Source organism: Syngnathus acus, chromosome 17 (genome assembly GCF_901709675.1).
Source record: "Syngnathus acus chromosome 17, fSynAcu1.2, whole genome shotgun sequence".
Taxonomy (NCBI): Eukaryota; Metazoa; Chordata; class Actinopteri; order Syngnathiformes; family Syngnathidae; genus Syngnathus; species Syngnathus acus.
In genome coordinates this window covers 8,360,983-8,374,559 of record NC_051102.1, presented here as the reverse complement: position 1 = coordinate 8,374,559, position 13,577 = coordinate 8,360,983, and the positions used below count along the sequence as shown (strand labels likewise).

The following is a 13,577-nucleotide window of genomic DNA, read 5'->3' as shown; positions in this document are numbered from 1 at the left end:
ACTAACACACATTTTCTCCTTATCTTTAAAATTTGGCATTGTACCCCAAGAATTAAAAATTGCTAAAGTCATTCCTATCTTCAAAGCTGGTGAGACTAATGAATATGGTAATTATCGACCTATATCCGTACTTCCTTGCTTCTCCAAGATTCTAGAAAAACTGGTTTACTCAAGATTGGCAAAGCACCTAGAAACAAACAATATTCTCTATAAACATCAATACGGTTTCCGCAAAAAGTTTTCTACTGAGCATGCACTGCTTCAGCTTGCCAACCACATCTCAACGGCTCTTGACAATAAGAAATTCGCTCTTGGTGTCTTTCTAGATTTAAGCAAAGCATTTGATACTGTCGACCATAAGATCCTCATCGCTAAGCTAGAGAGATATGGAGTGAACGATTCTGCCCTGAAATGGTTCACAAACTATCTCGCCAACAGAGAACAATATGTATATATAAATGGTTGTTCTTCCAACAGATCTAAAATACTATTTGGGGTCCCGCAGGGCTCAATATTGGGTCCTCTATTATTTTTGGTGTACATAAATGATTTTTCCATGTCTTGTTCAAATTTTCTTCCTTTGTTATTTGCGGATGATACCAATCTCATTGCCACCCACGAGGATTTTAATTTCCTCATTGCACGTGTGAATACTGAGTTGCACGCTGTTACAAAATGGTTCAAAATAAATAAGTTGTCACTCAATATAAACAAATGTAACTTCATGATCTTCTGCAATATAAATAAATCTTACCCCAAAGAACAGGCCAAAATTTACATAAATAATAACGAAATCCATCAAGTTACTAGCACTAAATTCCTAGGAGTTATAGTAGATAAACACTTAAACTGGTCTGAACACATTGATTTGGTTTGCAAAAGATCCATGAAAACGCTAGGTATCTTACGAAAAGTTTGTCCCTTGGTCCATCCGTCTGCTCATCTCACTCTGTATTATAGTTTCCTCTTTCCTTTACTCAATTACTGCAACATAGTCTGGGCAGCTACATATCCAACATACCTCAGCAAATTACTCATCATACAAAAGAAGTTCCTAAAAATGATCTCTTTTTCAAATAGATATGAACCATCGGCACCATTGTTTAGAAACTATTCATTACTGCCAATTGATAAAGTAAATATTCATCAAACCTGTCTACTCACCCATAAATATATATACAGGAAACACTGTCTTCCAGCCACTTTTCATAATTTCTTCGCATTTGTATCGGAATTACATTCTTATCCTACAAGACAGGGGGACAATCTCCACCCACCGTCCTGTCGAACATCACGCCATCAATACAATATCCATTTTAGAGGGCCCTCACTCTGGAATGAGCTACCAATCCATATTCGATCCATATCTTCACAGGTTGCTTTTAGAAAGCACCTGAAACACCACCTTCTCCACTCATGATCCTACCAGTCCAAAATTACTCCACCGCACTCAGCTGATCCATACTAAGAACATCAACTTAAACCACTATTTATACCCTGATTCTTCCTTGTTTTGTTATTTTCTGTTTGCAGTTCTTCTGCTTCCGCTCAGCTATTTTCTTACCTGGTGTTTTTTGATTGTTTCAACATCACTAAAGTGTCAAATTTTGTTTCTCTTGTTTCTCATTTTGTATAGTGTATTTGTTTATGTATGTATACGTTCACTTTCGTATATATGCATATATAAATATGACGATTTAATATTTAGCTAGTTATGCTTGTGTTTATTCATTGATGTTTATTCATTTATATATATATATATATATATTATTATTATTTTTTTTCTTTCTTAAACACTTGAATAATATTTGATGTCACAGCACTTTGTTTGTTGTGCACTTTGATTATACAGGAGTGGAGCTCCTTACAAGCCCTAGGCTTCGTCTCCCTCCCTGCACTGTTATTTGTTATAATAATATGTGCTAAACAATAAACTAAACTAAACTAAACTAAGTATGCAGTCGGTGTGCGGCGCAGGCAGAAGGGCAGATTGCAAACGCTAATAAACAGAATGCGCTCGTGCTTCTTAACATGCTGCAGACGCAAGAGGCACGCTTTGGGAAATGCCCCTTTGATTTAAGCAAATGCTACGGCGGTCGAAATGTCACGTCCAATTTGTATTCGCGAGTCGTACGAGCCCTGTGAAAAGACGACAAGACGGCAGGGAATTAGCTCTCATTGACGCCATGTTTGCGGAATCGGTGAAATCAACAAAAGGGCTTTGAATGTCAGAGCTTGCTTACATTTATGGGACCCAAAACTGGACTTTTGGGTCTCCTATAGAGCAAGGCCACAAAATAAAGGTCATCAGGTACAAAATGTATTTATTTGGCTTTGGGTGGTTTGACTGCAACCCAATTAGAGCTAGAACTGTTCCAGTCATCCCTCCCGTACAATCCCAGATTTGACGCTTTATCACAACTCGTCTACAAACTGCGGGCAGATTCCAAAAGGATTTATCCTGTGACGTCTTCCACGTCTCTCATTCAACAAATTTAATAATCACACAGATAAGAGTGTGAGGGGAATTAAGAAAAACAAATAGAAGATATGAAAGTAGAGAGGAGTATCTACAAAGCATTTTTTTTCCATTTGGGCTGGATAGACTCGAGAAATAACTTACCAACACTTTCCAAATGGGGACTATTACCAGAACGATAATGACCTCATTAGAATAATAAAACCGCCAAGGCTGATTTTATATTCAACTGTACATCTTTAAAAACCTCACAGTCGGAGTGGCTCTGCTTGCCATTTAAATTGGAGCTAAGTCAAGTAATGCACTCTGCAGATAACGTCCTGTCCTTTGTCGCTTTTCAGAAGATGAACAGAGAGAGTGCATGCATTTATTGTCTTAAAACAGCACTGCCTTAGTCATAAGAACTTGATTTAAATAGTAAGATGGAAAAAAGTGACAAGACTCTCAGTTGCACACGACAACACACTGAATATTTACTACTACTAATAAACCTAAAGATCGGTCGCTTGGAGCCCCTCCTTTGAATTCATTCGAGTCAGCTTCAAGAATGCAAATGAAGACATCATTAGGTGCTGAGGAATGAGCGCTAAGCTTTTGGTGGGAACCTTGAAAGACCCATAATAAAGCCAGCGCAAGGCTAATGTGCGGGCGCAGATTTGAAATGACTTTGTGGGTCTGACTCAGGAAGTCATGCTTTTGAAACCGACGTCTTTGGCAAAGTCATTTTGCATTCATGTTTGGTTGCAATCAAAGGAGGTTAAGTGTCGCTAACAACAGGAAAGGAGACGTTCCGCCTCTTCAGAGCGGCCGGCGATAAAGGCTCAGTGTCTTCAAAAAGAAACGCTCCCCTGTGGCTGTTTCACACGGAGACTCTGCTAATAAACATTATCGGGACATTTGAGGGGTGGAGAAGAGATGGAGGGGATGACGCAAAGTTCAAAACTGCGTTGCCCAGCACAGGTTACATAAATTGAAGTTAGACAAAATGCAAACTGGATGACTCACCGCACCGACAACACTGCAGGTCATTTCAGTGCAATTAAAGATAAACGTTGCTGCTGTGCAATTGCATCTCCCAAATACCGACCACAGCCAACTTCACCGTTTCGGTCATACTAAAAAAAAAATATATATATATATATTTGAATTGACTGCCACCCAACCAAGCAGGAATGCACAGGCCTACAATCAGATGAAGATGTCGCATTTGTGAATGTGTGCAAAAAGTCCCCCAGTGGAACCATTAGTTGATATCCTCCAGTAGCAGAACAATAACAAGCCCCGGGTGTGTGCATTGGCAAAAACGAATGAACTGCAAAACATGCTGATGCTTTCACAAACTAACATGAAATGCTTTGGAAAATTCACACAAAAATTAGGAAATAAAAAAAAAATAATGCGTGCGCTGTTAATATTATTGATACGCCATTTTACAATCTATGAAGATTACTACGGAAAATTGTAATCTTGCCAAAATACATCCAAAATGGGCGAATGGGATCCTTCTGACATGAAAAACCAGAGAGCGCAAAGCAATTCCAATTGGCTTCAACGGCATCTGATCGTAGACAAGTGCCATGGCAACAGACTTAGTAACCAGAGATTTTTTTTTTTTGTGCTCATAATGATGAAATTCAACATATTTTCAATCTCTCGGCCCTTCAAATAAGACTCTGACGCAATGGGTTGTTAAAGCGCTGTGAAATATGACCCAACCTGGACTAGATAACCCAATTAACTGGTCCAACGAGTATCAAAAAGAGAGAACAATATATTACTTTGCGTCGTCCTTTGAGGTCGGTAAAGGAATTCAAAAACTGCGGAGGGCTTTCCATTTAATCCGTTTCAAAAAGACAAAGGAAATATTTGTGAACGAGCGCTGCTTTAAGTATGGATGTAATTGAAAGAAAGAAAAAAAGGTCAGTGTTGGTAAGGAGGTGCGACGCAACAGACGGGATTGCGGTAAAGCTCCAGATTTAGAGAGAGATATGAATGAAAGGAAAACAAATTATAGACACAGACTATTGATATGGATGCTAGCCTGATGCTGCAGTCAAATTTCAAAATGTCAGCAATGATTCAGGCTTAGGGCCAAATTATACGGGAATGAATAAATACGCCGAATACAGTCTACTAAATGTATTTACCAAGAGACATTTTCATTTGTACCTCCTTGGCTTTCGCTTGCTGTACTTTAATGGAAAAGGCAGTCAAGCAAATAAAGTCAAATCAATCAATCAATATTTTTTTAAGCACAAAGAGCAATTGATTCTGTTATATTCAAATCATTATCTGCATTGACCATTCACAGAGAATTGTTTTATCCAAGGATTTCTGCATTCTACATTAAAGCAACAAAGTTTTTTTTTTTTTAATGATTCTAAATTAACTTTACCGTAATTAAACCTCAGGACTCTGACTAATTTGAAATTATTGTTAGAGCCAATCATAGAATGCAAAACTCTACTGTAAATAATACTGTATGATTAGCCCCCCCCCCCTCAAAAAAATGGGTACAATTAAATGATCTGTTAAAGTTTCCGTCACCATATCAGAAAACCATTCAATCATAAAGGGCTAATATTTGAGTTTTAGAGACAGTGAATTCAGAGTTGGTTGTTTCGCCATTACAACATGCACACCCGCTGGACAAAAGTAATTACGGCAGAGATAATTGCTTCAATAATTATTTTAAATATGCCCATCTGACCAGGCATCAAAACAACAATCATTATTATAATTATTAAAAGCAACGACAGATCGATGCTGTCATCACAAATCGCGTAATATAATAAACCACATGAACTGGTTATTTGAACTTATCGCATGGACCAAACTGTGTACGTGCATGCTGAATGTTAAAATATCGTTAAACTCTTGAGACATGAGGCTGACACATATTTTGTAAAGTTTCCAAACAACAAAGAAGAGAAGTAGTCCCAAAGTCGCCGTAACTAGCTAAACTGTTTACTTTCCCAAGTCATTATTACAACATGCTTTAGATAACAGCCATAGCTGACCATTATTTTTATTTCCTGCGGGCCTCTGTTCCTCATCGTTTATGACAAAGCTCAGCGAGAGGAAAATAAAGACGCGCTGCGTGGAAGGAACCAGATGCCACATTTGGTTCAGCCTGCCTCATTTGAACCAAAGCTGAGTTTGGGCCAACTGGCTCCTGCTGACTTGTCGACGATAAGACGGGGAAAAAAACTTGGGTGTGATGCTCAAGCGCGAGTTGTCACACAAACGCGTGCAAAGAGGAATTGAGTGAAATGTGGTGCAGAGAGACTTCACGTGGTCTCGTGACAGCTCGAGTGCGGAAGGAAACGCTGTGCTGACTCTCGGCCGTTTGTCTTCCATCCTCAGACAACGGCTACACGCGGATTAGCACGTTTTGATGAAGCTACCGTATTTTCCGCACTATAAGGCGCACCTAGAAACCTCCAATTTTCTCAAAAGTGCGCCTTATAATCAGGTGCGCCTTATATATGGACCAATATTGAGCCACTACAGCAGGCGTGTCCAACGTCCGGCCCGCGGGCCAACTGCATATATCTTATATATGCACAAAGTTTTAAAATGGGCCATTCATTGAAGGTGCGCCTTATAATCCGGTGCGCCTTATATATGGACAAAGATTTAAAATGGGCCATTCATTGAAGGTGCGCCTTATAATCCGGTGCGCCTTATAGTGCGGAAAATACGGTAATTTCCACTCCAATGTACCCAAATAAGCACGGCACACTCCATCACTCAAGTTCAACCTTGAGTGAGGTCAACCTCATCCAAAGTGCCGTCATACTTCATCTACGAGCGCGGCAAATGGGCTTCATTTATCAACCTTGGGGCTTTTCAAAGCATATTTACAATGTCACCTCATTCACCTGTTCATATAATTGTCGTTTGGCTGAAGGGAAAGTAAACAGCTCAGTCACATACTGAAGCATTGACAGCTTCCATGACTTGTTCAAGGATAGCCGGACTGTGTGGGAGAAGTAGCGATGGAATCCGCAACCTTCCGGGAGTTGGAGACGTGTGGTCAGAATAATGGGGCCTTTCAATTTGTGTCGAGAGAGTGGTCATACTTCGACCGGACCCCGATGGGCACGTGGTTGCTGTCACGGCAGCCACGCTTGTGTGCTGACGGCACATCCATCAAAGCCAAAGCGCCGCCTTTAGAAATGCCTTACAAATCCGAAACCTCAATAGCTGGAGAATGAAGACTGGAAAATAAAAATAAAAACTGTTCTTTGTTGTTACTGTGTGCATTCAAAAAGTAATCTCGCCTTGGAGGCAAATGAAATGCTGCCATTTGTGTGGGAGATCAAAAATGTTGCCCTGTAAAAGAATATTTACAAAGATCAAAATAATACTTCCTGGCATTAGTAGCGTACTAGCTCAACATTTCCAAGGCTTGCCATCCAAACTGCATCATCAGCCAGACTTAATGGAAGTCTGCCTTCATTTATTCAAGGTCAAAGCTCATCACTCCCACCAGTCGTTTGCATTGTAAATCATTTGCTTCTTTGCTCTGCACTCCCACGACTGCAATTGATTGGCAAGCAGTCCGTCACCCTAATGCGGACCATAGAAATTGGATAGACGGATAAGTGATTGATACGTGTTTGATATATCGAAACAAACCGAAGTTACTATAGACAAGGCACGGTTGTCCGCCCGTCCTGTACAATTAGATAGCATACAAATATAATGATAGAATTCACTCTTTGTCACTTCCCGGATTTCAATTCCAGCTCTACAACTGAAATAACTTATTGCAAGATGTCACAATGATGGATGAACACCATGAGCGCGACTTAAATTCAAAAGCACGCTTCAGCGGGGCTTTAAAGTAAAATCCCTGACAACTTTTTTTTTCCAAAAACAAAAAGATATACTTTCAGTTCTGTTAACAATTTGCTTTATGAGACTAAAATGCATCACTGTGAACAGATAAGCAACCAGATCTAGAATTTCATTCAAATGTTTTGTATATCTTTTAATGAAACGTTATGCATCACTTGAGAGAATCACAAAAACTGCCTGACGGACACTTTAGAAGCAAGGACCCTCGTCCGAATTCACGACTCATCGATTTGACCATAAAGCGGAGATTGGCTGGTGACCAGTTCAGAGTTCAAAGTCAGCTGGGATTGACTGCAGGCACACTAATGTGGGTCAGTGATACACAAAACAGACAGATGGGTTTTGACATAAACGATATATACGATGACATTTCGATTGGGTTAATAAGACATAAGGCATTTTTAAGAGCGGCTCTGATTCGAATCAACAAAACGCGGTAACGACAAGAGCGGATGGACCGACCTCGACCGACCTCATCAATAAGCCATTATTACTTGAGTGTCTTGTTCATTACAGTAAAGTCAATTTTGCCTCCATGTGCATTTGAGAGCAGATTTAATTGATTCCAGGGTAAAGTTTTCATTTCCAATGTGCACTGCCCAAAGCAGAAAAGTGGGAACTTAACTCGTTCACTGCCATTGACGGATATAGACGTCAAATATCCATTTGAACTGGGCTGGCAGCGAACGAGTTAAGACGGACAAAGTGTGACTCACCGTGCTAAAGTTAGCCGAGTAGCAATCCTCCCCGCGAAAGGTGCACTGCAACAGCATATCGCCGATATCGTGACCCGTGCGGTTATAGAAATCGGTCATGTTGAAGAGTTTGGGCTTAAAGTTCTGGAAGTTGGCTTTCTCCTTCAGGGCGGCCAGAACCTCAGGCTCGGCCAAATGCGGGTTGGCGATTTGGTAGTTATTATTGAGGAGGGCCAGAAGCTCCCCCACGTGATAGAGGTCATTCCGGGTGATTTTGGAAAAGCGGAACTCGTTGAGGTTACAGAAGGTAATGGCGGGAAAGGTGAGGTTGGTGGCCGCCACCTCGTCCAGTTTGGTGACGTGCGGGTACTCCAGGTAGTAGGACACCCGATCCATGCACACCAGCAGCAGCAAGCTCAGCGAACCCAGGAAGGAAAGCGTCCAGAGGAAGCGGCGGAACGTCATGTGGCCGTAGGAGAAGATGTGACTCATGCCGTGCAGCGTGGAGATGTTGGCAAAAGCTTGCAGGTTGGACGGCCTGGCGCTTTCCATGCTTTCCTCCGAGCCGCCTTTCATGGCTGTGGAGTGACGCTCAAGCAACTTCGGCGAAAGGACTTTGCTTAGCAACAGCGGTTGCTAAGTCACACCGAGCCCTCGATGGCAAAACCGACGCTCTCGACAAACGGCCACATGAGTCGCTCCGTCACTTGCGGCAACTCTTTCGTCGCGAGGCCATTCGCCGGTTGCCAGTTGTTGCTTACTGATTGTATTCTATGCAAAACTGCTGTCTTCTGTCACGGGAAGCCGGCGCGAGAACCCGAACGCAACGCCTCCTGCTCCCTTGAATGGGAACGCAAGAAAGCCAGGAAAGGGGCAAATTAGATGTAAAGAAAGCGGCAAGAGATGGGGTGGGGTGCTGCAATGAAAAGGGGCTCGCTGTTGGGGAGAGGCGCTAAGCCTCGGCAGTCAATGGGACCCTTCCTCCTCCGAGCGGGAATGCCTCTACATTGCTGTGATGATGGAATGCGATGATTTTGTGAATGGAGCTAATAAGGAGAGAAAGGGCTCACGAGTCCCTCGCCGACACCTTCCAGTCAGTCGTCGGTCTTCTTCCGTCCAGAAATTAAATTGAAGGTGGGAGAGGAGGAGGGGGGGGGGGGGGGGGGGGTCACAGACCTCCGAACAACCCGCCACTGATCTTGACAAGCGCTGTTCGCAGCTTCCACGCTGGATCTACTTCCTCACTTGCGCAAATCCTTTAGTTAACGGCGAAACCGCCGCTCGACCGTTTACAAGCATTGTCGCTAAAGCCGCTCTGGAGAGCTCCAGCTTTACTCCTGCGAACATACAGATTTATATTCGTTTCCTCACCGCCACCACCGACAGCAACCCCCCCGCCCCCCTTTTTATCGCTCTCTCTCCTCCGCCTCCTCTTTAGTAGTCAGGATCCATCCCACTGCTGAATGGCTGCTTTGCTTGCGTGTCTGCGCTCGCATTCGCAAGGCAAGTCGCGCAATCTGGACACCACCTTGGTTCTGTGTGATGCTCTGTGCAAACATGCCACAGCTTACTTTGCATGCTGCAATGGACCTCAACCTATTGGAACCAGAAGAAGTCTTTTCTTGGAGTTGTTACTTCTTATATCTCTATGGGCTGGCGACCTTTTTGGGTGTATCCAAAAAAATGGATGGTCATTTAGTGTCAGTGACTCTTTCAAACTGAAACGAGCAATGGGTTCAAAGTTCACCGGGATGCTGCGTGACATCTTTTCATTTCTCCCAGCAGCAAAAGATTGAATTCAGTGCATGTGGAATCACCATAACAATAGGTGAACTGTCAAGGATATGACCACAGCCCTCAGGGATTCAAATCAATATTCCGCTCTGGTAACCAAGCACACAGACCATAGCAACGGTTAACAACAGGCTACGCATGATGTCGCCATGCAATTGCCGTTTATCTACAAAACGGCATCTAAAGATTCAAAAATAAAGAGGAAATTGTCCGGCTCACACGGATGAAAATGAAACTTCATACATTTAATGGCACCGTTTTAAATCCACTTATGCTGCCGGTAAAATGACAATTTCACGGCACATTTTTTAAAAAAATCAGACAACAAACAAGACGGAAAGAACTATATCCTCCAAGCTAATCAATTTTGATATGGTATCCCACGGACGGATTAGGAAACACTCATTCCCATTCTACACAAGGCAGTGTGCCTGTTGTTGCAGATTGCAGCATCAACGTGGTGGACTTTTCAGCAGTAATTGCTTTTCAAGGGGAGGGAGAAATGCACAGCTTAATGCAGTGAATAACAAGTAGCAGGCCTAACATTTAACGCACCACCGCTCTTTTTGCGGGGGCTTTTGACAATCAACAAAATAAATGAAGACCATACAATTGTGTTGAGAACTAACACAGGGTCAATATGTGCAAACACTGCCAAATGCTTCAAAAGTGAGAAAAAAAAAAAAACGTTTTGTGTGTGTGACACCACAGAAAACAATGATTTCCAAATGCAAACTAACTATCAAGCACTTGCTAATGTACGTAACTAGCGTGTAGCTGAGCGCATCACGGCTAATGAATTGTGTGAAAACGACAGAATTTCTCCTGCTGTTGATTTGGTTATAATTACAGTCATTAACTTCTCTTTACCCTTGTTCGGCAATTAAGAATAAAAAAAATTATTTGGGTCAATAACTTTCAGAATCCATGTTCAGTACCAAAACATGTTATTCACATAGCGGCCTCGCGAGGTCGTCTCTTCCGCTCGCTGACCTCACACACCTATTCAACATGAATTATTTGTTATGCCACGGCGGGCATTGTAGGTTAACTGTATTTATGGCAGAGCTTCAAAAGAGTCGTAGGCAGTATGTGTGAGATACCGGGAAATAAATACAGTCCTCCTCCCACTACAGATTGACATCCATGGCAATCACAGCGAGATTCAAATTAAAAACATGTTCTTGTTAGGCATAAATTAGATGAATCCAAAACAAAGACCCTGTTAGCGCCGCTCATCACATCAAGTAAAAGAAGCGATATCAATTCTTGATACAAAGCAAGGGATCATGAAGACTTCATTCCAACCAACCTCCCAATGAAATAATTTTATTGCAACACTCACCTCTATTCATGAAGACTGGGTTGGAAGGGCACGCAAGTCATTTCCTCCGTAAAGTCGTTGGCTAAGGCCCCTTCTTATATCTCATATTGAACACATTGTGTTCTATATATACTGGTCCATTTCCCTCTGTTGCCATCTGCAGAAAAACATTTTAAGCCATAAGTCAAAGAAACAGTCATTTTTCTTCATCGTGTCTCTCACATTTATAAAATAATAATTTAAAAAAGCAGGTAATGACTTAAAAGAAGGGTGGAAATAAAATGTAATTCAGTTAACCACCTCAAGAGGGCAGAAAAATACACAAATGTCACTGACCGTAGCCAAGAAACGGTATGAGCCCGCCACCTAGTGGTCAAAACTACTTAGCACTGCTTCCTATTCAAATCGACTAAAGCAAGTTAAAATTCCCGGACACAGACATAGAATTTAACTTTATTCCATCTTGTCTCTCTGGTGGGCGATATTTGTGACGTCACCCAAATATGGAACATAAGTGATCCAGTCCAAACAGGTGAGCTTGATGAGCGACTAATTGCTGCACCGCACGCCCTATAAATTCAAGTGTGACATCGAGCACTACGGGAGAATCATTTCTTATAAAAAAAAAAACGTGTTAACAACCACAACAACAAAAAATGTCTGATGATCTTTCAAAGAGGAGAGGCAAGAGTTCCGGTGAGAAAAGGGCCAAGAAAAAGGTCAAACGTAAAGAAACGTACGCCATGTACATCTACAAAGTTTTGAAACAGGTGAGTAACAACTCTTCTGCTTTTTAACCAAGTTGGCCGTTTATGTCACGGACGAAAGAAATACTAACTTGTTTACTTTTTAGGTTCATCCCGACACGGGAATTTCCAGCCGAGCCATGAGCATCATGAATTCGTTCGTCAACGACCTGTTCGAGAGAATCGCCACCGAGGCGTCGCGTTTGGCTCAGTACAACAAACGCGCCACCATCACCAGCCGCGAAGTGCAGACCGCCGTCCGGCTGCTGCTGCCCGGCGAGCTGGCCAAGCACGCCGTGTCCGAGGGCACCAAGGCGGTCACAAAATACACCAGTTCCAAATGAGCCATGTTGGGACCTGAATAAATTGACCATTTCCTCCCTTCTCATGGCGTTATCTTTGGCTTGGTAACAAAGCTACGCATTAGCCACTAGATGGCGGTGTTTAGCTGTTTTTGTTTGAGGGCTGTATTGTAGTTCTCTGCATTTTTCAAGAGTCAAAACGCTCAACACTGAACAAATATCAACACATTCACTTATAGTTTGAAATTACCTTACCAGGAACGATTAAAGCCTTCTCCAACAGCTTAATTCATTTTGTCATGGCAGCTCAGTAAAATCGAGGTGACAAAAAGGAAAAGTCCAACAGGTGAGGGCAATTAGCACACTCGGAAGTGACGACTCAAGGTTCCGCCCAAAATTTAAATATTTTAATAGTTGATGGAGATTTTTCATCATTTAATTGTTCAGCTTATTCAGGAAGTCATGTCTTATTGTTCCAAATTCCTTCAATTGCCATATTCTTATGAATTTTCAATCTCAAAATTGCACATTTTAAAAATCTTCCACAGGTTGTGTTAATGGCATAATGGCAATACAGTATATTTCTAGAAGTTTGGTAGGAAACCATTTTTCGATTATTGACTTTTGAGGTGAAGGAGTTTGGAAACCCCTGATATATACCATTTTGACATCTTTCTAAGCACCCTCTTGAGAGTGTTGCGGGTCCTATGCATTATTTGATACCAGCAAGTTTGCAAACGGAAATGAAAGTTTTGCATTTCACACCGTTGCTCGACTTTTTCAACATCGCCCCCACGCATAGTCAATACGCTCGCTGTCTCCGTTAAGCACGCTGCTACCAAACATATTATGGATGGGTGCATTAGTGACTGATGCAGCGCCTGGGCTGGCTTGCCTTGTTTTTGTGTTGCGAGCACATCATTAGAAAATGTTCCACTTGGCAGGGAAGCACGTATTAACCGCTAGCACAATGAAATGAGGTTGTGATCGATGGTTAAAGTTATCCAAGACTATTATGCTGAAATATGAACCTCCCTATTGTCACCATGAAGGAAAGAACCATTTGCATGTTGATCAGCGCATCGAGAGACAATTGGAATCTGCGTTACAAAGTGTGGAGCGGGGCCCAACGCTCAAACAATATCGAAATGTAATCACACTAGCAGAGTAGTTCCGAGCTGCGGTTTAATTTAATGCTCTATAAATTCATTTGGGTTCACATGTCAAGCATCCTAAATAGACACGGGGTCGTTTTGTATTCGGCCATGTTGACGGCCGTTACGGAACCCTGTGTCCATTATTGATCGGCTATCAAAATACTTTTTTAGTGACACGAAATAAATGAAACCTCTCGGGCGCGTGATGTATTCC

General features: G+C 42.1%; 2 protein-coding genes across 3 annotated transcripts in view; one reads left to right on the top strand and one right to left on the bottom strand.

Annotated features, from left to right (window-relative positions):
* asic1c (acid-sensing (proton-gated) ion channel 1c) overlaps positions 1-9,456 on the bottom strand; it is a 37,098-nt gene extending 27,642 nt beyond the window's left edge. The window contains exon 1 of one of the 2 annotated variants that reach the window (XM_037277195.1): positions 8,062-9,456. In XM_037277195.1, coding sequence (XP_037133090.1) covers positions 8,062-8,616 — 555 coding nt within the window. In that variant the 5' untranslated portion in view covers positions 8,617-9,456. The remainder of the gene's footprint in view (positions 1-8,061) is intronic. The other variant, XM_037277194.1, reaches the window with a different exon arrangement.
* Positions 9,457-11,549: 2,093 nt separating this feature from the next.
* On the top strand, positions 11,550-12,248 carry zgc:92591 (uncharacterized protein LOC436997 homolog). The gene is made up of 2 exons (XM_037277211.1): positions 11,550-11,928; positions 12,012-12,248. The coding sequence occupies exons 1-2, from the start codon at positions 11,815-11,817 to the stop codon at positions 12,246-12,248; spliced, it is 351 nt and encodes a 116-aa protein (XP_037133106.1). The 5' UTR covers positions 11,550-11,814.
* The last annotated feature ends 1,329 nt before the right edge of the window (positions 12,249-13,577 follow it).

What these genes read in the sequence shown, in the direction of transcription:
- zgc:92591 (XM_037277211.1), top strand. Translation starts at nt 11,815, where the DNA reads ATGTCTGATGATCTTTCAAAGAGGAGAGGCAAGAGTTCCGGTGAGAAA. An exon ending in TCTACAAAGTTTTGAAACAG is followed by an intron (nt 11,929 to 12,011) that starts GTGAGTAACAAC and finishes TTTACTTTTTAG; the next exon opens with GTTCATCCCGACACGGGAAT.